Source organism: Cyprinodon tularosa, unplaced genomic scaffold (genome assembly GCF_016077235.1).
Source record: "Cyprinodon tularosa strain WSP-4 unplaced genomic scaffold, ASM1607723v1 ctg31, whole genome shotgun sequence".
In the NCBI taxonomy this organism is placed as follows: Eukaryota; Metazoa; Chordata; class Actinopteri; order Cyprinodontiformes; family Cyprinodontidae; genus Cyprinodon; species Cyprinodon tularosa.
The window spans coordinates 3,474,467-3,496,111 of NW_024039019.1; the positions used below are offsets into that span (position 1 = coordinate 3,474,467).

General features: G+C 37.8%; 1 protein-coding gene across 1 annotated transcript; it reads right to left on the reverse strand.

Moving 5' to 3' along the window:
- Positions 1-6,588: 6,588 nt before the first annotated feature.
- LOC119788156 (protocadherin-10-like) lies at positions 6,589-17,069 on the reverse strand. Its single transcript, XM_038292326.1, has 4 exons — positions 14,365-17,069; positions 10,090-10,151; positions 9,896-10,002; positions 6,589-9,564 (listed from the first exon to the last, which is right to left on the reverse strand). Exons 1-4 carry the CDS (start codon positions 16,897-16,899, stop codon positions 9,293-9,295), a joined length of 2,976 nt encoding a protein of 991 aa, XP_038148254.1. The 5' UTR covers positions 16,900-17,069; the 3' UTR covers positions 6,589-9,292.
- Between the last annotated feature and the right edge of the window lie 4,576 nt (positions 17,070-21,645).

Consider the following 21,645-nt stretch of genomic DNA (forward strand, 5'->3'; position numbering starts at 1 on the left):
GGACGCTCCGGGGAAGACCCAGGACACGCTGGAGAGACTATGTTTCTCGGCTGGCCTGGGAACGCCTTGGGGTTCCTCCTGAGGGGCTAGAAGAAGTGGCTGGGGAGAGGGAAGTCTGGGGCTCCCTTCTTAAGCTGCTGCCCCCGTGACCCGACCCCGGATAAGCGGAGGAAGATGAATGGATGGATATTCTCAAAGTAGAAATAAAAAATTTCTATCCTGGCCCTAATCCTCCGTCGTACTAATCAAAAATCATCAATGAGCAAAACAAAAGTTACACATAATTAGCTGCAACATATTCCATTTGAAATATTTTAATTTCATCTTGGTTTTAAATATAATGTGGGATGTGGCAGGATGGCACCCTTTATTGGCCAGCTGCCACTCATACACCTCCAGTCCAGCAGATGGCAGAGATAAGAAACCAAGGTTATCCTCATTTTTTTCTGCTTTTACCCTGAACTGTAGCCACTGTTAAACTGTGTCTGCAGACACCTTTATAATTGCTATTTAATTAGTGCTGGCAGTTAGGAAGGAGCTAGGACCATGAAGCAGTTTCTTTCTAGCTCCAATGCAGTTAGCATGGGCATCTCTTGAAGTTCCCAACCGCCACTAGGATCTATATTGTTGCCCACAATTCTTTGCAATACAGACAGTATTAGCACACCACAACTCATGGAGTTTAACAATAATATATTTATTTTGTGACTTGTACTTTATGATACACATGCAAATGCTTGTTCAGATTCACCAAAGCAATCCATATCTCCTTTCCTACTTTTGACAGAGTTCGTACTGTAACCGACAGAAGGTGCAGGGGTGGAGCAAGGAATAGGAGTTAGGAGCTAAATTAAAGGTATGTTGGTTTGAGCCCCTAATTCCAAATTGGGAAAATTGTAGTTCCTACATTCTATTTCTCGCTCTTATTCCTTCACCTTTCAAGGGGTCAACAGAAAGAAATTGTGAGTTGGAAAGGAACTCCAGATTGCTGTGCTGAATCCAGAAAGCCTTAGCCCTTTTGGACATTGCTACAGGGCAGAAGCTCAGATGGAGGATGCTTTTCAAAAATAGAGCTGCAGCCTACTGAAAGAGAAGAAAAACAAATGTTGCACAAATGAAAGCAAAGGACTTAACCTACCCATTATAAAACCCAAAACAAGAAGGTGTATTTACATTTTCATATGCCACACAGTAAACATTAATATATATTTTAGACTCTTATACATATTTTGAGATGCAAATGATAAAATGTGGTGCTCTGAACACACATTTCACATATTTCATTCAACTGCCCTCCAGGTGAAGCAAACCTGTTTTATCCGCATTTATTTTCTACTTCCCTCTAAAACTGAAACATGGACAGGGCATTTCTTAAACAATCACTTCAGATTTGAAAGAAAAACTGCAATTTGCAGAATTTTCTTTAAATGTGCTCTCAAAGGATGTATTAAAAACTGATCAGGAAATTGTTTTCATTATTTGAGTACCCAATAGCTGACATTTCAGCTCAGACTTCCTTGGATGAAATAATCCCGTTGCAAATTAAACAGCAAAGGACATTGTTGAAGGACTTACGGAAGTGTTCATCACTTGCTGTTTACCGTAGTGTGTGTAGTGTCAATGTTAGTATAAGACACTTTGCACTGTCCAAACTATGGACACATTTGTGGAGGGCCACTCATTCTAAAACTGGGAGTTAGTTAATCAATCCAATGTTAACTTGCGAAGATTTTACCTTACGGGAGGGTGTGTTAAACAAGTTGCCAGACTAAAAATATGTGGGGAGAGAGCCATACCCTTTATCGAGTTGGGAAAGTATATCAGATGGTATCAGATGGTCTATAGACAGTAGACCTTACTGAAAATATAGAGAATATTACTAGCCATCCAAATTTATTGGGAACAATTTGATAAAACTGCCCTGACACTCATCTGTGTTTTTGTTGTTTCCTCTACAACTATTCTTGATGTTGGAAAAATTCTACAGCTCAACACAGCATACAAATTTGACTATTTATAAATACAAAAAAGAGGAGCTTACTGACTTTTTAATCTTACATCTTAGACTGTTGAAATAAAAGAACACAGTTGAAGCAACACAACTCTTAGAAACATCCTTGAGAGGTATTTCGCCAACATTTCTGTTGACACTTTAAGAAAATGGAGGTGCTTAAAGCAAGCTGGAAAATGTTTGGCAGTCAACTCTGTGTATGACCTGGTTAATTTTGTGAAGACAAGCAATCCTGACAGTTACTCCAACATTCAGAGTGCCCTAAACTTGTCCCTCATGCCCTTAAGCAGTGCTCCATGTGAAAGAGGATTTGAACAATGTTAAAAACAAGTATAGATTCTCCTTGTTTGAATCTCTCATCTCTAGTACATATTTTTGTGGTGAATAAAGTCCTGCTTTGCCTTATTTTCAGTTGACACGGAAGTTGTCATAGTATTCATACAATTCTCTTTTGTCTGGTGGTGTTCCATCTGTGATGTGGGTTAAGAAAAAATGTATTTAAAAATGCAAGGACCAAGCAACAGCCTCAGGTTCTCCCCTGTGGACAAGACCAAAAATTTTATGTGCACCCCTGAACTAAACAATAATTTGTGAATCCCTGATTCCCACTCTCTAGATTGACCCAAAGCTATTACATTGTGAAAGGCTGGTATTTGAGTAATTTTTCTTGACAAAACAGTGACATTTACTTAGATTATGGTTAATGATTATTACTTGCCAAAATCAATTATAAATTTGAAGTATTAACATTGGCTAGTGATAAAATAAAAACAAGTCCAGTTTTCAACATCCAAAACTTACCAATAAATTCATTGATGGTTGATTATCATCTCAAATTTGTTAATTATAATAGTGTCATGCTAGTAGCTTAGTAATGCCAATTCCCTACTGCACCCTATAGTTGTTTCTGGTTTCGAAAGGTAAGAGTTATGTATAAACAAAAAATAGAATTTACACATCTACCATTACGCAATTAGGAGAAAGGCACAGGATCCTCATGCATGCCTGTCTACAGTCAGTGATGACTATTTTTTTGCCTCGATGTTACTTAGAGGTTCCTCGTCTGCCTGATCTCTCCTTTTACACACAGCGTTCTGGCTAAGGGACTGCTCATAAATCTCAAAGCAAATACTTTTGAGAAAAAAAAAATAAATAAATTATTAAATTTCCTGTCTTTTCCTGTTGTTACATTTTCCTTTTTTCCAAAAGTACTTTGACAACATTTATGATTATTTTTCAATAGCTTTTACTTTTTAAATCACAAACAATTATATACATTTTTACACTGAGAATATATGTCCATGCTTTTCTTTTATCTAACTTTTGCAAATCCCCCTCTCACACGACACTCCCACCGGATCTTGCCCTCCCCACCGTGTTTGTGGACAAAGCAACTGCTTTATGCTTGTCCCATCCTCCTTTACAGCTGAACTCAAGCCAGCCTCATCAAAGAGACCCCATGAATAAACGCCATGCAGGCCACAGAAACCCGAATTTGCAGACAGGTCAAAGGCTAAGTTGAACTTGTGGCTAATTTCTGAACCCGGCTGCTGCAAAAACAGACTGCTCTGCAACATTTCTCTCTGCATTGACAGGAACGTTTGAGATGCTAGAGACTACAGGAGTGGAGCATCTGAAAACAAATGAATGTTTCCCTGCTGGGGCCTGAATACTAGAGAAAGCTTAGGTTTGAATCTGGCAAAATTAGAATAATACAAATTAAAAAAAATGTGGGTTTCTGATGATTTTGATATTTTCAGGTCTTTACTGTTGTGTAAGGCAAGCTATTAAGAAGCTCATTGTGACCACATGGTTCCCCACAATGATATGTTTTGAGCTGTTATTGATAAAGCTAAACAAACTTTATTTCACTAAAGGTTTAAACATAATACAGTGTTAATGTTTATATATTTCTTCACATGCTCATCCCATTTCATTTACAAAATTTGAGCAGACTCCTTTAAGATGAGTCCCCACATGTCTGTTTACTACTAGTTCAAACGCCGAAGGTTAAGAATCAGTTAACAAAAGTTGATTAAGCAAATTGTTTATTAAAATATTATTTTATGAAATAATACTTTGTTTACCTCTTCGATTTATATTTGAACATATTATATAAATTGCACTAGATTAGTTAAAAGCAAAATTGACATAATTCCAAACTTTTTAATGTAAACTGTGGTTCTCAAAACATAAAATTCGTGCTGAACAATATCATTGCATCATTCCATCGATTGTGGTTTTCAACCATTTTTCTTTATTTTTTTGGTGTACATAGTAGCTTAGTTTATTTGTGTTTCATTAGTTTACCGGTAGTCAAGAGTTTTTCATTTAAATATTTTTGTATTGGAGTGAAATATTTTTGTTAATAAATTCTTATATTTTGGATGGAAGTTGTGGTTTATTTATTTCCCACATCCCTAATTCACATATTAATTTTCCGTCCTAACACAGCCAGTTGAGTGTGGATTCAAAGAATAATATATGAGTCCGAAAGTTATTTGGTTAAATGGCATATTTGCCAAGCCCACAGCGGTGGGCATTAATTGATAAGTTATTGCACAACATTGTTGTTTGATTTCACACTCCCTTCTAACTGGTTGAGCACCTCTTGAAAAATACTTCTTGCTCCCAGAAACAACCTTCTCTTTCATTGAAGTGACTGAATCAGTGATGTCAGAGGTTTAGGAATAAAAGTTATCCGCAGGCTCATCAATAGTTAGAGGGCAGAGATAGAAAAGTAAATCTGATATACGTTTCAGGAGCCAACCGTCCTTAAATGTGTGTTTTCTTGTCTCTTTGGCAAACTGAGGACATTGGAAATTATAATTTCAAAAATAGTAGAAAAGTTGTCAGATAAGGCAACATCAGTCCAAGATCCTTAGTGATGATTAAATCCAACATTTGTCCTTATTTGTGCAGTTGCTGTTTTACATGTTGGGTATCACACAGTTGTATTGCACGTTCATCCAAAGGAATGTTATTGGTAATCTTGAAATATCCAACAATAAATAAAATGTGATAATCTAAACATCCAAAAATAAATGGATAATCAAAACAATTGGAAAGTTTGTTTTGGATGTACAGTAAGAGGTCTGTAAATATTCAAGGACATGGTTCAGACCTGGCTCTTAATCTGGAGAGACAAAAACTTTAAGAGCCAAATTTGCCCAAAAATACATTTTTAGACTTCAGTAAATCTCATAACAAAGTGGCCAAAACACCCAGCTATCCTTTGATATCTACTCTCACAAACTAACGTGTAATTCAGAATTGTTATTCCTACAAGACTAGGTGGATCAATATATTAATTTAACCACTTTTTTCCCAAAAGTATATTATAATTTTGGGCAGATATGAAGTAATGAAAAAAGATATGCTTTTGTGGCTGATTTTAACTTTTGTGGCTGTTCTGACAATTTATGTTTTTCAACTTTGTTTATTAGAGTGTCTTTGTTCTTTCTGTCACATATTAGAATAGAGGGTTTACAACTATCTCCCATCAGGGCCGAATCTCTTCCTGGGAGTTGCCACTGGAGCCCAAAACGTGTCACAGGAGCTCAATTAGGTGATGATTTTTGCTAAAACCTGCTAATAAGTATATTTTCTTTAAAAAGGTCAACGAAATATTGTCTCTGTGTAAAAAAAAAAAGAAAAAGGTCATCATTAGCATTAATGAAGCAGACTATATGCATAATGCATAAAGTAAAAACAAGACTGAAAAAGGTAAAATGATACGTAAAAATAGAAAATTTAAAGAGACAAGGTAAATACGGTGGGGGAAAAACACACTGATGCTTCTGTTTTCAGGATCTGCAAGTTAGATTTTGCTTTCAACTTTGTTCTGTAAGGCCTGCCAGATAATGTTATTAAGTCTGTAATTTTAGTTCTATTTTTTTTCTTCACCTTTAATCAGGTGTCATCTGGTGCATTTCTCTTGTGTATGTCTTAGCAGTTCAGATGTTTTTGTCTTTACATTCTTTAGTCATTATGTTGGTATTTTATGGTAAGTTGTCTTAGCTTCTCCCATATCATCATTATCACTCTTATTTATTCTTTTTTATTCTTCATTTTCTTCTTTACTATAGCATATAAGGCTTCAGTTTCCTGTCAGTATTTATAAAGTCCTTAATTCTGCTCCATATTGCATGTCCAGGTTATTCTTCAACTTTCACCAGTTTCCTCATTAAATTCTCACACTCATAAAGCTACTTCCAAGTGTATTTCTGCACTTTGGTCCTGTACAACAAATCATCATATTTTTAAGGAAAAACATATAAAAGACACTGAATTCTTAAACAGTAAAATGTGTTAGAAATTAATACACAAAATATTTTCAGGTAATTTAAAAGTAGCTAAGTATATAAATTGGATCTTAAAGGCGGAGACATGTTAAACATTTCAAAAATTAATATAAAAATGTTTTTATACCATTTTGTTTTTAAATTAGACATTTATATATCTTTGCTTTCATTTTTTTCAGTTTCAAACCTCCACGTTCTTGGGCCTTTTCATACAATTTATCAATAATCAATGTTGTAGGGAAAAAATAAATAAAAAAACCCAGCATTTTTTAAACATGTATTTATTATTAATACATACTGATATTTGCACAATAATCACTTGACATACAAAGTAAAACCCCCTGAATGAATATAAATGTGAGATAATTTTGTCATTTGCACATCCCATCTAATGACAAATAAGGAAGTAATACAACTGTAATGACATAGGTTGGAGGATGCCTGAAGTCAAACTAAAAGGACAATGTCCAAAATCATCACTCAAGATGAACTAGTTCAGAAAATAATAGGTTGTTATAGATACAGCGGGTGAAATAAGTATTGAACAGTCTACCATTTTTCTCAGTATATATATAATATATTTCTAGAGGTGCTATTGACATGATATTTTCACCAGATATTGGTAGCAATCCATGCAATCCACACATAAAAAGAAATCTAATCATAGATCTCCAGAAATTCAATTGTGTTATAATGTGGAATGGCACAGGGAAAAAGTATTGAATACGTGAAGAGAGGGAGGTGCAAAAAGGCCTGGGAAGTCAAGATACCAGCTAAAATCTCTAAGTAATTAGAAAGAAATCCTGCCTCTTGTCAGTGCAGATTATTTTCAGCTGCTTCAGTCCCAAATGATGGCCTATAAAAAGAAGAAACATCTTGTGATGGGTGAACGTAAAGAGCTTTCTCAAGACCTTTGCAACCTTAATGATGGCATTGGTTACTAAAGGATTTCTAAACTTTTGAATGTTCCAGTGAGCTCTTTTGGGGCCATAATCTGGAAGTGGAAAGAATATAATTTCACCATAAACTGACCACGACCAGGTGCTTCTCACAAGAGAAGGTTTTCCTCTGACAGAGGAGTGAAAATAATTATTAGGAGAGTTGTTCAAGAGCCAAAGACCACTTGTGGAGGGCTTCAGAAAGATCTGGAATTAGAAGGTAAAATTGCTTAAAAGAAAACAATAGGTACTCCACTCAACGGTCATGGCCGGTATGAACGCTCACCATGCAAAACTACATTGCTTAAGAAAAAGCATATTGAAGATTTTTTAAAGTTTGCTGCACAACATTTACAGACAAGCCTGTGGATTATATAATCTGGTCACATGAGGCCAAAATTGACTCTTTGGATGCCATTATACACATCATGTTTGGAGGTCAGATGGCACTGCACATCAATCCAAAAATATCACACCTACATGAAGTTTGGAGGTGGGATCATCATGGTGTGGGGCTGTTTTTCAGCATATGCTACAGACAAACTTCAAATGATAGAAGGAAGGATGAATAAAAAAAGTACAGAGACATTCTTGATAAAACTCTGCTGCCATCTACCAGGATGATGAAACGAGGGTGGATATTTCAGCAGGACACTGACCCCAAACACACAGCCATGGAAACACACACAGCCATGGAAACTCTCAATCGGTGTCAGAGAAAGAGAAAAAAACTGCTAGAATGGCCTAGACGATCACCTGACTTGATTGAATCTAATAAAAAATATCTGGAAAGAACTAAAGATCAGAGTTCATAGAAGATGCACATAAAACCTTCAAGATTTGAAAACTGTTTGTGTAGAAGAATGGGCAAAAAGTATACCTGAGCAATGCATGCTGTTCCCATTTCTGTCCTAGGCTGCGCTCTGGACTCAGTGGAGGAAGTGGCTGAGAGGAGACTGCTGTCCAAGCTTACATCCATCATGGAGAACACCTCTCCCCCCCTGCACCAGAGTGTAGAAGAGCTGAGCAGCTCCTTTAGTGAAAGACTTTTACACCGTTGTAAAAAAGGAGCGCTACCGCAGGTCATTCATCCCTGCTGCCACCAGATTCTACAATGCGACACTACAACTGCACTAACTTGTGCAATGTATAATGTGCTATTACTATTTAATACCATTTGCAATTACCTGTTCCTTTATATTTGATACCCAGTGCAATAGCTATATATATTAATAACCAACTATATAAACACCGATGTAAATACCCTGTGCAAAAACCCTGTATAATAATCTTGCTAAATAAGAGACTTCAGCATGCAACAAGTAAATTTGTCCACTGTGAGATCAATAAAGTCAATCAATCAGTGTGTCTAATTTCTCCATACAGGATGCGTCTTGAAGCTTTCCTTACATGTGTGGATTGCTGGAATTGTTACCGACATCTGTTGAAAATGTCATGTAATAGCAGCTCTAGAACTATATGACTGAGAAAAATGGTGGCATGTTCAGTTTTTATTTTACCCACTGTAAGGAAAACATATAAAATGTATCAGTGGATAAAAAAGTTGGAAATAATTTCAAAATAAGTTATGCTATTTCCTGCCCCGACACCTCTTTTAAAACAAGAGCTGCATTGAACTGTACTGAAAATAAATAGAAGTAATTATAGTGTTTAATAGGTGATAGGTATTTGATTTTATAGAATGAATTATTATAAATGTAACTACTTACAGAATTTACAAAGTATTATAGTGAATTTCTTTACAATAATATTTACATTTATGCAAGCAAATACAGGCTTAATATTAAGTGCTAATTTGCTTAGAAAAGACCCTTCATCAAATAGGTGACCCCAACAAAAACCAAAGAGTGAAACAGAAAAGCTGTGTTTCAGTCATACATTATTTGTTAAACCTTACTATCACTGTTTAGAAATCAATTGTAAATTTAAAACAACTTAATAAAAAGTAAGGGCAACAAAGTCTCCAATGAATGTTTACGAATCATAACAATAATATAACAGTTGAAAGCTTCCAACACTCATTTAAAAATGGAATTGCTTATGATGCCATTATCCATGTCAAATGTTTGTTCATAGCTGGAGATAAATTTGTTTTTCTTGCCAAAGGTGGAGAAGGTGTTGAAAACGTCCAGGTCCCCTCTGGACGTCAGCTTCAGTGTGCTGTAGCCAGACGTGGAGCCAGGAATGTAAACGTTGTGCTGATAATCCGCTGCCTCGGAATGAGGCTGAGTTTGCTTCGGAGTCCATGAGCTGTTAGGAGAGGCTGCCTCTTGGAGAGATCTCTTGCATTCTGTATAAAATATGCATAAATTAGTCGAAATCAGGGCATAATTCATGAAAGTAGCTCATATGTAAATACACTTTGCCTGATCTGGACACAGTGGCTTTTAAGAGCATTTTATTAATACAGCTTTGCAACGAATAATACTCCTTGAGGGAAACCTTATTAATTCTCATACTGAAGCAGGAAAATCCCCCCCTACTTTTGGGATTATGCATTATCTGCTTCATAGTTTATCATTTCATGTCTTTGACAAAATCCCTCTGGAAGAGACACAGAGAAAGCTCACACTTAATCTACTTATAACCTTTTATCATATAAACAATAAAACTGGACCTACCATTCATCTGGTTTCCCCAGGTCCAGTACTGTGGAGCCACGGAGAAACTGTCTGTGTCACACTTTGGCTGCCGTGAAAGAGTACCCTCCATGTTAGCCGAGCTATATCTAGAAAAAAAAAGGGGGGTGAAGTGTTGCCTCATAATCTGCATGTTGCATGTTCCAGGTGGTGATTAAATAATTGAATAAACTAACCTTTTGTAAGCCGAGTTGCGCTGGTTCTTGGTCCATGTTAAGTTCTTGTGGGAATACCTAAGCTGCACAGATAGAAGAGAGACATTTTGTCAAAAGATATGATTAAAATAAAAAAAAAACAGTTTCAGAGAAACCAAAGGAAGGCAAGGATGTATTTTAAAAATGAAGTAATCAGTTAAAGAAATGTATAAAATAAATAAGTTACTAAGTAATTAGCTATGAGAGAAATTAAAGCAAAAATAAATAGAAAAATCTATTTTTCTTTGTCTTTTTAATTTTTAGACTAGATTGATGTTTCTATTTCTGCTTCCTGTTTCTGTTAAAACACAGCTATATCTCTGAACTGAATAAGAATGATTTTCCATCTGCAAAAAACTTGCAAGCCTTGTAGAAATTGACAAAGAAATTCCTGCAAATACAGCAAGAATTACACCCAGTCTACAAAAACTACATGCAGTCTGTTGGAATGGATGTATCCCCATTCATCACAGTGCTAGGGAAGAATCCTGTGAGGGCATATTGATATTAAGCATGTGAGTGAGTTAAATATGTGTAAAAATTGTTAGATTCTCCAATTTCAGAGTCAGGAAACAAGGCTTAACTAAATGTAAGCTTTACTTTTAAAAGTGTCTAGAGAGCTATAATTAGTGAACTATTGCTGTTTGGCAAATAATATAAATATACATCAATTGAAAACCCATTTCTGTTCAAACATGAGAAATACATGACCATTAAAAGGCAGATGAGTGTTGATCTTTGTACACTGATAATAGCAGATAACTATTCACCTAAAGTTGAAAATAGGGCTGCAACTAACGATTATTTTAAAAATCGATGAATCGGACGATTATTTTTTCGATTAATCGATGAATCGGACAAAAAATATTTTTTATATTAACCTCTTTATTCCAAAATAAACATTTTAGACAGAACAAACAAGCACACAAGTACAGGTTGCTCATTAACTGCACTGGTGCAATATGAAAAATAAATGTTTGTGTTAAAACTACGCAAACTTACATGAGAAATGTAGCTGTACATCCACAAAATATAGGGTACTTTGTTTCATAAAGCGCAAAAAAATAGTTTTTTTAGACTAGAAGAGTTCTGCCTTTTAAGACAGGAAAGTATAGCAGTTAAAGTTGCTACTTGAGAAAATACTGAACCATAGAGATAAAAATAGCCCTGTGATTCAAATTATAAATTGTATTTGGAATAAAAATGAGAGAACTAGGGGTGGTAAAAAAACACATCCTCCAAAGACAGATATTTACATGGGAATGTGGCAGATAATTAATTGACATATTACTGATCTTGCTGGATTTTATTCTGCTTTACTTCCATAAATTGCAGGATCTTCTTTATCTTTGCCAGAAGATTTAAACTTTAAAAGCCTTGCCCTCATAATTTGCAAGTTAATTTATTTATAAAGTAAATGTAAACGCTGCTTAAGCTAATTGAAATGAAATTAAAAGTAAAATAAGTAGCCAACCTTATCACTGTCTGTAACCTACTAACACGGTAAGGAAAGCATCAGATGAGCTACCTGAGAAACTACCGTAACGTTTCCCAACTTTAAAACCAAACAAACATGGTGGTTCCGTGCCATGTAAATTTCTTTTGACAAAAGTTGCATGTTATCACTTTTTTCACTTTACAAAGCGCAGGCTATTTTAATTATTGTGATCAATTTGCGCCGTCAATCCCGGTGCATGCGCGCTTCATTTGCAGTCTGGACGCTGAGGCTCTGACTGCAGCGCTGAGAGGGACTCCTGCGGGAAAACGCGGTTGGGGTGGGGGAGGCGCCCCACGGCAGAGTAGGAACGATACATGCCTTCACGTAAGAGTCTCCAAAAGCCGCCAGTGACACCGAAAAAAGTCGCCAGATTTGTCGCTAGTCGCTTTTTTGAAAAATAGTCGCTGGAGGGGTCTGAAAAGTCGCTGAGTTGGCAACACTGCACCTGCGGCGCTGGCTCGCTCTGCCGTATTTTTTTTCATCCTCTTTCAGTCAAGAGGCAGTGATGACGGCGCGGCGGATGACTCATTAATCGCGCGACACAACTAATCGATGATGAAATTCGTTGCCAACGCTTTTAAAAGTCGATTTTTATCGATTTTATCGATTCGTTGTTGCAGCCCTAGTTGAAAATATGTGAAATTAGAGCAAAATTGAATGTAACTGTAGGAAGCATTTTTAGGACCTATGTCTATTTTGCCGCCATACATGTAGAGCATAAAAATGATCATGATGGATTTAGCGAATTTCTAAAACTTTCCCAAAAGCGACATCTTTGTGTTACCAAGTGAAAACAATATCCATACATAATGTCCTGTGTAGGTTAACCAGTCATTTGTAATTTATGTCAAATGAAAGCCTTTCCAATCCACAGGTCATAAATATTTGTTTCTAAGCTCTAGTGAGACGAACTGGAATTGTGTGTTTTGATGAGATCATACCAAGATTAAGCATTTTAGGAGCAAACATTCTGGGTACTGTTGCTTCGGAAAAGGTTGAAAAAGAGTGTTAATTCCTTTCATCTCCCTATTAAGTTAGATAGTAGATATTTTGTGCAGTGGGACTTCATCTATTTAGAGATGCAACGGTATCTTGAACTTTGTTCACTCAGGTACTTCCAAGGTGAAAATGGAGACATGGAGAGGAACATGAATCAAGTGAGGGACTGTAATGCTTAAGTTTAGTCCATTATTCTGTCCTGTATGTTTTACAGTGCTTTTAGGAGCATAGTTGTATTATTTTTTGACATGACAAAACATTTCAAAATAAAACAAAAGACAAAAAAGTTATTTGGTAATCTGTTGTGTCAGAGGGGTAATAATCCACTGCATTTAGCCAGCACAACAAAGGAATTGTTCATTAGGCAAAAAAAAAAAAAAAGATCAACATTATTTTATAATCATCTCAGTGTTCTGATTTAAATCCTATATAAAAGCTAAAGACAAGAAAGGAAAAGAGTGAGGATTCTGGACAGCCTAGCTTGTGTCAAACTTGAGGCCTGCGGGCTGAATGTGCTCCCTCACAGCAATTAATTTAGCCCTTAAGAACCACAAATGGTATATCATAGTTGTATATGTGTATAAAGTCACTAAAACTGCATAAAAATTTGGAGCAAATGTTTAATATCAAAGCAATTTGCTTTGTGTAAATCAAACAAGGTAATACAAAGTTGCATTTATTCAGCTCCAATTGTCCCTTTTAAAGACTTAATGCTGCCAAAGTGGCTCTATAGAAAGGAAATTGTACAAAAAGGATTGGTCTCTGTATTTATGCATCAACCTGATGAAATGCTTAGACATGAGCAGAATAGGTGTTTTCCCAAGAACTTTTTTTTTTTAAATACAGAATAAATATATTCAAATTAAAGGTTAGATTTCTATTCTGTTTTCAGTGAGAATGTATGTTACATTAAGAATTGATTTAAAAAATAAATAAACAGGGTTTATGGTGGGATTATGTTTCCTGCTATGTGGTATTATTCAACATGTCTTTAAGCTTCTTAAGTGCAAAGTCAGAGGTATAGTTAAGATTATACATGCATTATAATACTGACAGTCAACATTTTGAAATTATCCCTGTTGTTATCTCTTATTTCAGCCCATTAGATCACAAAGTGTTGTTTTTTGTTTTTTTATTTAGTTTGACCAAAAACCAGGTGAATAACTCTGAAGTGGAAGAAAAATTATACATATATGCATTATAATGATGTCTTTACAGATCTACACCCAAATTCTATTGTTTTCTGCCTTTCTCAGGCTGGAGTGTGTTTGTGAACAGCAATTTTTAAGTCTTGCTAGAACTTCTCAATCAGATGTAAGTCGGAAGTTTGCCCTTGTAAGCCATTATGACACACTAACCTTTGAAATTAAATGAATATGTACTGTATGTTTCAGGTAATTTTGGAATGTGAATATTCACATTACTATCACCCAACCACAGAACAGGTTTTCTTCCATGACTGCATTGCAGAATCAATTAATTTCACCTCAACTTTGGCCAACTTTTATGAAAGTTGGAAAAACGCATCCCGAAAGCATGGTGCTACCTTCTGCTTCACTTATGGGATATATTTGGAAAGATAGGTTTTGGGTTTTTTGAGCTAAAAAGATAAACAAAAATGGAATAGGAAAAACATGCACATTCATATAGATCACACTAAAATACCTAATACTTTTTGTTTGTATCATAAATATGGGACAAGAATACATTTTGATTAAAATAAGTTTTTCATTCAATCGCCATGTTTGCCTGATCTTTACCTCATTAGGGCTTACTCCTCGGTTGTTGGATATATCGTTACGCTCCAGCGTGCTCCAGCCTGAGGTCAGGTAATCAGTGCTCTTGGTGTTGTTCTGCTGTACCGAAAGAACCGGACTGCAAGGCTTAAGAAACATGAAGTCACTTCTGGAAGACTCAGGGGTCAGACACATTTTGTAGCAGTACACCTGCGGGTGAGGGCCGCTGCTACTGGCTTCAGTGCACCCTGAAGCACCTGCAGAGGACATGCGGACGTTCAGGTTGGACTTTTTGAAAACCTCTGTGGTTGTGGTGGTGTTGGAGGAGGAGAGCTGTGAAGGAGAGCAACAGCCACAGCAACTGCTGACGGAGGGGAGGCTGGACGCCTTGCTGGGCAATCTGCCCTTCAATCTTCTGGCTGCAACAAGGACGATGATAGCCAGCAGGAACGTGAAGGAGATTGCACCCAGAGCCATGATTAAGTACAGGGTGAAGCTGGAGCTGTGATGCAGGCTCTGTGAAAGGTCACCCAAATCAGGCTGTAGATCTGGCAAGCTGTCAACTACTGACAAAATGATGGAAACTGTGGCCGAAAGGGGAGGCTGACCATTGTCCTTCACCAGAATGACCAGCCTGTGCCTGGTGGGCTCTTTATCCTCTATCTGGCGCATCGTCCTGATCTCGCCTGTGTACAGAGCCACACTGAACAAACTGGAGTCAGTGGCTTGGAGCATCTGGTAAATCAGCCGCGAGTTCTGTCCAGAGTCCGCGTCTACTGCATTGATTTTAGTCACCAGATAACCCGCGTCCACTGATCTTGGCACGATTGCGTTCGTCGTTGTGCCGTTTTGCGTAACAGGGGATAAAATCAGGGGCGCATTGTCGTTCTGATCCAAAATAAAGATGCTCACTGTCACGTTGCTACTGAGAGGTGGAAATCCCGCATCCTGAGCCTTCACAGTGACCTGAAAGTTTTTAAGCTGCTCGTGATCGAATGAGCGTAGTGCGTAAATGTTCCCGTTGTCCGAGTTTATAGATACATATGTGGAAACAGGCATTCCCTTTATGTCCCCCTCTAGTACAGAATATGATAAATACGCATTCTGACCTGAGTCTGGGTCCGTTGCAATCACAGAGCAGATTGACGCGCCTGGTGCGTTATTCTCTGTCAGATAAACAGTATAAGAGGGTTGCTTAAAATTAGGGGCATTATCATTCACATCAGAGACCTGGACGAAGATTGTCTTCCTTGTAAATAAAGGAGGAGAACCCATATCTCTTGCAGTGACAGTGATGTTATAATCTGCCACAGCCTCTCTGTCTAGAAAGTCAGAGGTTACTAAGGTGTAGTAGTTCTTGAAGGATGAGTGTAGCTGAAACGGGATGTGATGCGGGATCTCGCAGTCCACATTCCCATTTTCACGCGAGTCTTTATCCATCACACTGATAACAGCTATAACGGTCCCTGGCGGCGCGTCCTCTTGCACAGGTGTGGACACTGAGGTCAAGATCACCTCAGGCAGGTTGTCATTCTTATCCAAGACGTTCACAAGCACTTTGCAGTGCACCGCCACGGCAGAGGGACCTTTATCTTTCGCCTGCACGTAAATTTCATGCATCCTTGCTTTCTCGTAGTCGATCACTCCTTTTACTTTTATTTCTCCCGTGCGTGGATCCACGCTGAAAAGCTGGCGCACCTTTAACGGAGCGTGGCCACTAAAGGAGTAATTAATGTCTGCGTTTGGTCCCTCGTCTTGGTCAGAGGCGTTGAGTTTTATTATCACTGTACCTTTTGGTGCGTTTTCGGCGAGCCTCACTCTGTAAAACGATTGATCAAACACGGGCGCGTTGTCGTTCGCGTCCAGAACAGTGATGTAGATTTGCGCAGTGCCTGACCTCTCTGGCGCACCTCCGTCCACCGCCGTGAGCACCATCTGATGGGCGCTCTGCTGCTCTCTATCCAGCGGTGTTTGTAGGACCAGCTCTGCAAATTTACTACCGTCACTCCGCGTCTGGATGTCTAAGTTGAAATGTTCGTTTACGCTCAGTAAGTAGGTGCGCAGCGAGTTGGATCCCACGTCCATGTCCTGCGCGCTCTCCAGAGGGAAACGCGATCCTGGCGCAGCAGATTCGGATATGTCAAGGTTGATCTCTGTCCAGGGAAAGCTGGGAGAGTTATCATTCACGTCCAGAATCTCGATCTCCACTCTATACAACTCCAGTGGGTTTTCTATCACAACTTGCAGATGGAAAGAACAGGATAAACTCTGTTCGCACAGTTCCTCTCGATCAATTCTCTCATTGACAAACAGGACACCGTTCTCCAAATTCACCTCCACGTATTGCTTCTTGGAGCCGGAAACTATCCGAAATCTGCGCATAGACAGTTTATCCAAATCCAACCCCAAATCCTCCGCTATATTTCCCACGAAAGCCCCGTGTTCCAGCTCCTCTGGAATGGGGTAGCGGATCTGTCCAAACGCTCTCTCAGTGAAAACTGTGATGAGCGCAAAATGGCACAGGAGCCATTTCACACACAGCTCACCTTTGATGCCCATTTGTTGTCTGAAGCAAGAGATGTGTTTTAAAATAAAGTCGAAGGTGAGCAGAAGTTCACATCAGTATGAATGGAGCTGCGCATTCTTGTCTGTAGGAAAGGGGAAAGAGGTGAGATGCGCAGAGGCATAGAGTCTATCTCTGTGTGTGTGCCTGCGTGTGCGCGTTTTTATTATTGGCCCCTCTGTTTCAAGGCGAAGGGGAAAACGACATCTGCTCTGTTAATCCCTGCTGCCTACTAGCCCTATCAAATTCGTGTCACGGTCTTTCGGGCTTTAAACGCAGGTCAGAAGTATCCCATTTAGATTCTTATAGGATTATTTCATCAGTTCAATTTAACACCGATTTTTCTACCTTTTGTATATTTCAAGTTACTAACAACATTCTTCAGAAGTTTCAGTAAGATGTTGCAGGTCACCATGGTTAAAGCATTTAAAAAACATTTTATAATGCAGATTTTAAAAAAAATCTATAATCCAGTACTTTACAAAATATGTGCTCAAATTGAAGTTTTAAATGTTTTATGACACAACATCCACAAATTTTAGTTTAATTCATTATGGGTGTTAATTGATAGACAAAGCAGTTAATACATTCTGCATAGGGAGATGACATTAAAGCCCCTATGGAGCAGACATGGCAAGGGGATCCTTTCTCTGTCTCTACATCAATTTGGGGATCCAGGAATGAAACATGATGAAGACCCTTGATTAAAGAAATCAGCTTTTACTGTATCTTTTTTTATTAGTTTTTCACATTTAGGCTCAGATCTTTTGCAATGTAGCCTCTACTGATTTAGATCAATTTTGAATGAGTACTCCGACATAAGAACATACTTTGATCTTTGGCATTGAGTGCTGTTGTATGTTGTTTCCATCGTCAAGTCCTTTTTATACCCTGGTTTTCATTGCATTATATTTCGCTCCATCCATCTACCTTTCAGCTCTGACCAGCTTTCCTTTTTTCTGCTGAAGAAAATGATCCCTACAACATAATGTAGGGAATACCATGTTTCCTTGTGGGGAAGATGTATTTATGCATGTCAAAATGTAAGACTGATGTCTTATCTGGTCAAAGCATCATGTTCTTTATCGCTTTGACCAGTCAAACTGTTCTTACACTTTAGATGTAGATCTCTGCAGCCCCTGCATTTGTACCGCTGGCATGTTGGCTGATTCTCTAGTTAATACTATCAGTGCCATGCCTGTATGGTTACGTTGACAGTGAGGTTTTGGTAGGTATTCATTTATGCTGTACCATGTCCATTTTCAGGGTGGCACAGTTTGTTGCACTGGTGCCTTGAAGCAAGAAGGTCCTTGGTTCGATTTGCTTCCCAGGGTCTTTCATTCCTGCATTTTTAGCGGGTATTACCGACCCCCCCCCCCCCCCCCCCCCCGACCCCCACAGTCCAAACACTGTTAGGGTAACTGTTAATTGGCACCCACCTCTAAATTGTCCTTAGGTGTGAGTGTGTGTGCATGCATTGTTGCATGTCTCTGTTTTGCCCTGCGATGGACTGTGTCCAAGGTGTACTCGTCCTTTTACACATAGACTGCTCCAGAAAGGCACCAGTCCCACCATGACCCTGAAGGATTGAGCAGAAGAAGATGGATAGATGGATATTGTTTCATAACATAACCCTGATTTAAGTTGTCTGATCTTTTACCTTTCTGCATGTTGTGTTGCTAATCATGATGATGCTGTTTGTGCTCTACTCTTACAAACCTTTAGGGCCTTCATGGATATGAATAAGGGGTGTTTTATCGGAAACTGGTTGCACTGGATTGAGATTTCATTTTGGACATGAGAATAAAGGGTTGAAATACATGAACGTATACATGCCCATGCTTTTCAGGTAAAGGATTTGCAAAAAAACAAAAAAACCCAAAAAAAATCATCCTTTTTGCAATACAATTCACAACTAAAAATCTAGGTGTGTTTTAAATTCAATGTGATGTTCCAGTTTTGTGGGTAGTTTTGCAAAGCACTGTGTGTTAATTATTCTATGGTTATTAGGTAATGGCATAAAGAGGTAAAACTTATTTTTTTCAACTGTTTACACAAATTAAAGAAAAAGCAAATCAGTTAATCTATTAACACTTAACATGTAAAGTTCCAATAATTGATTTAATCTTTTTATGTAAATAATCAGTTGCTGCATGTCATCAAATAATAATAATGCAATCTTGGGAATGAAATACAACAATTTAGCTACTGTTTTCCCTTCTATTTTGAAATATTTACTTTGATGCATTAAAAAATAAAACAGTAATTCTATCTTTTTTTTTCTTCTCCATCCATTTGCTTAAAAAAAACCCAATTTCTCCTTGTTTAAAAACTGAAAACACAATCTGTCTGCACAAATGAAACTGCAGCAGATGGTGCGGTTTTCCACGGGCTCATGCTCTTTTTAATTAATGGAATGGAGATTAGAGGGCATTTTCCCTGGATCATTAGTGAACAGAGGAATTAAGACATTTTGTGAGGAATAATCCCAAGGCTATCCATGTGATGCACATGTGTTTTTTTTTTCTTCTCTCTTTGGTCATATTGACCTGCTTTTTGCAGACTAAGTGCAGGGCATCACTTATGCAGGGCAGAACCTAAGTAGCTGGGATAAGGGACAAACAACACATTTAGGGATAAAAACTACAAAAGAGATTATCTTTTTGTCACCGCTCTGCTATTAAGCTCTCTGCCATACATACTCATTCTGACGAGCTCTTTGCCTCACTCAAGGGCAAAAGTAGACTATCAATCCCTTTGTCTTTGAGTACACTTTAGCATTAAAACTGCAGGATTAATATAGGTTAGTCTTATCTTCCCCAGCTTTTAATACTAATGCGTTCTCTATATGAGACAGATACATATCATGGTTATAGTGGAGATAAATACTTTGCATTCTATTCAGGCCCTTTTTTAAATACACCATTATTATACACCAGTTTTTTCCCCTGTATTTCACCATGTATTGACAGCCTACTGTCTCTTTGCCATGTTACCACCAGAGAGCTAAATGTATTGTGTTGGGATATTATGTGCTAGTTTTGCCATGTGTTTGTGTTCAGCTCCATTTAGCAATTGCTTATATAGAAGCACCTTTGATGCTGTCACCTCTGAAGGTCTCTAAGGTGAATTCTGACAACATCAGAATATGAGAATAAAAGTATATAGCTTATTCCTCCTAGAATCATTGCTCAGGGTGAGTCTTTTGAGTTATGAAACAATGGAAAGCAATTTTCAAGTTTTGCTGTAGACTACTGTATTTTGGTCTGGACTATGACTGATCATTCCACTATATTATTACACTTTGATCTGAATTATCCATGTTAAGTTGTGCGTTTATGTTTATTATTGCCATAATGGAAGGTGAACCTCTTCCCCAGTCTTCAGTTTTTGCCACTTCTAATAGGTTCTTCTCACCCAGGAATGCTTCTAAATAACAAATCGGAAAACATGGATAATACTAATTGGTGTCCAGCTCTTCGATGCTTTTTATTTCTTTTACATTGGAATGCCTGTTTGCAATCATCCTAATCTTTAGCAACTTATACATATTTTCTATTTAATTCAAGCCCTGACTCTATTTGGCTTACTTCAAACTGTTTATATTACTTTTAGTGGCAGCTCCAGATCAAATTTACCAGTGGGGCCACGTTTGGGTCAGTGTTTTTTCATGGGGGCGCAATGAAACAAAAAAAAGTGCATGTACAAAGTACACCTAGAGTGGTGCAAGATAAAATTTGATTTTATTTGAAAAAAAGGATTAAAAACAATTGTTTAATACATTTTGACAAGTCCAAAATATATGAAAACTTACGTCTGGTTACCAGGCCAACAGGAAGAATAGATTGAACAAGTGAGAGGAGCTCAGGTGCTGCCAGATCAGGGTAGCTTTGTGATTGAGCTGAAAAATGGCTTCCATCACCCTACTGGTCTCAATGTCTGCACTTCACAATAAAAGCACAGGTGAAATGTGACATTACAGGCTGCTTCTAAATTGTTCTCTTTGCACAAGTTTTGAATTTCTTTGGAGAGACCATACATCTTTTGGGAAAAGCCCCAGAAGCACTGATTATAACCCCTTTGGTTCATCCAAAACCCTTTTTTGGTTTATCTGTATGATTAACCAATTTGGCAGTACTTCCTTATAGATCTACCTGTGCAGAAAGCACCTGTGCAGGACAGTGGGGAAACAACAGACCAATGGTTTGTGCTGGAGGTTATGGAGGGTAAAGAACAGTTCTTCTATAATCAATCTCTGCTGCACTTCTTTCAACCTACTTCTCAACTACAACCAGTCCTTTATTGGTAGCTATTGGTAACATGATTTTTCAACTTCAGTGGTCACCGCTCCACCTCTTCATATTGTGCCACTGTTTGCCAACACCTTAGTTCTGTCAAGTAGCAAGTAAGAGCGAAGCATTGAATGCCTTCACTGAATAGGATTCACTGCTGCAGACAATGGGTTCTGTCTGAATGTACCTTAAGAGATGGATTTTGTGTTATGTCTTCAGTAGAGGGGACAGGTCCAACTCTAACTGGAGCACTTGCCCTTGTTGCTCCCTCTCCAGACACGCCCATGTTTCCAGTCAGTTGAAATATTCTAGCGATGGTAAAAGATCACTCTCTATTGAGATTTGTCACAGTTATGAATGACTTTGAATTTAACTCTAGCTCACTTTATCACTCATAAATGTTGAACTTTTGTCTGCTGAGAGAGGAGTTATTCCAAACAGCCTGATGCT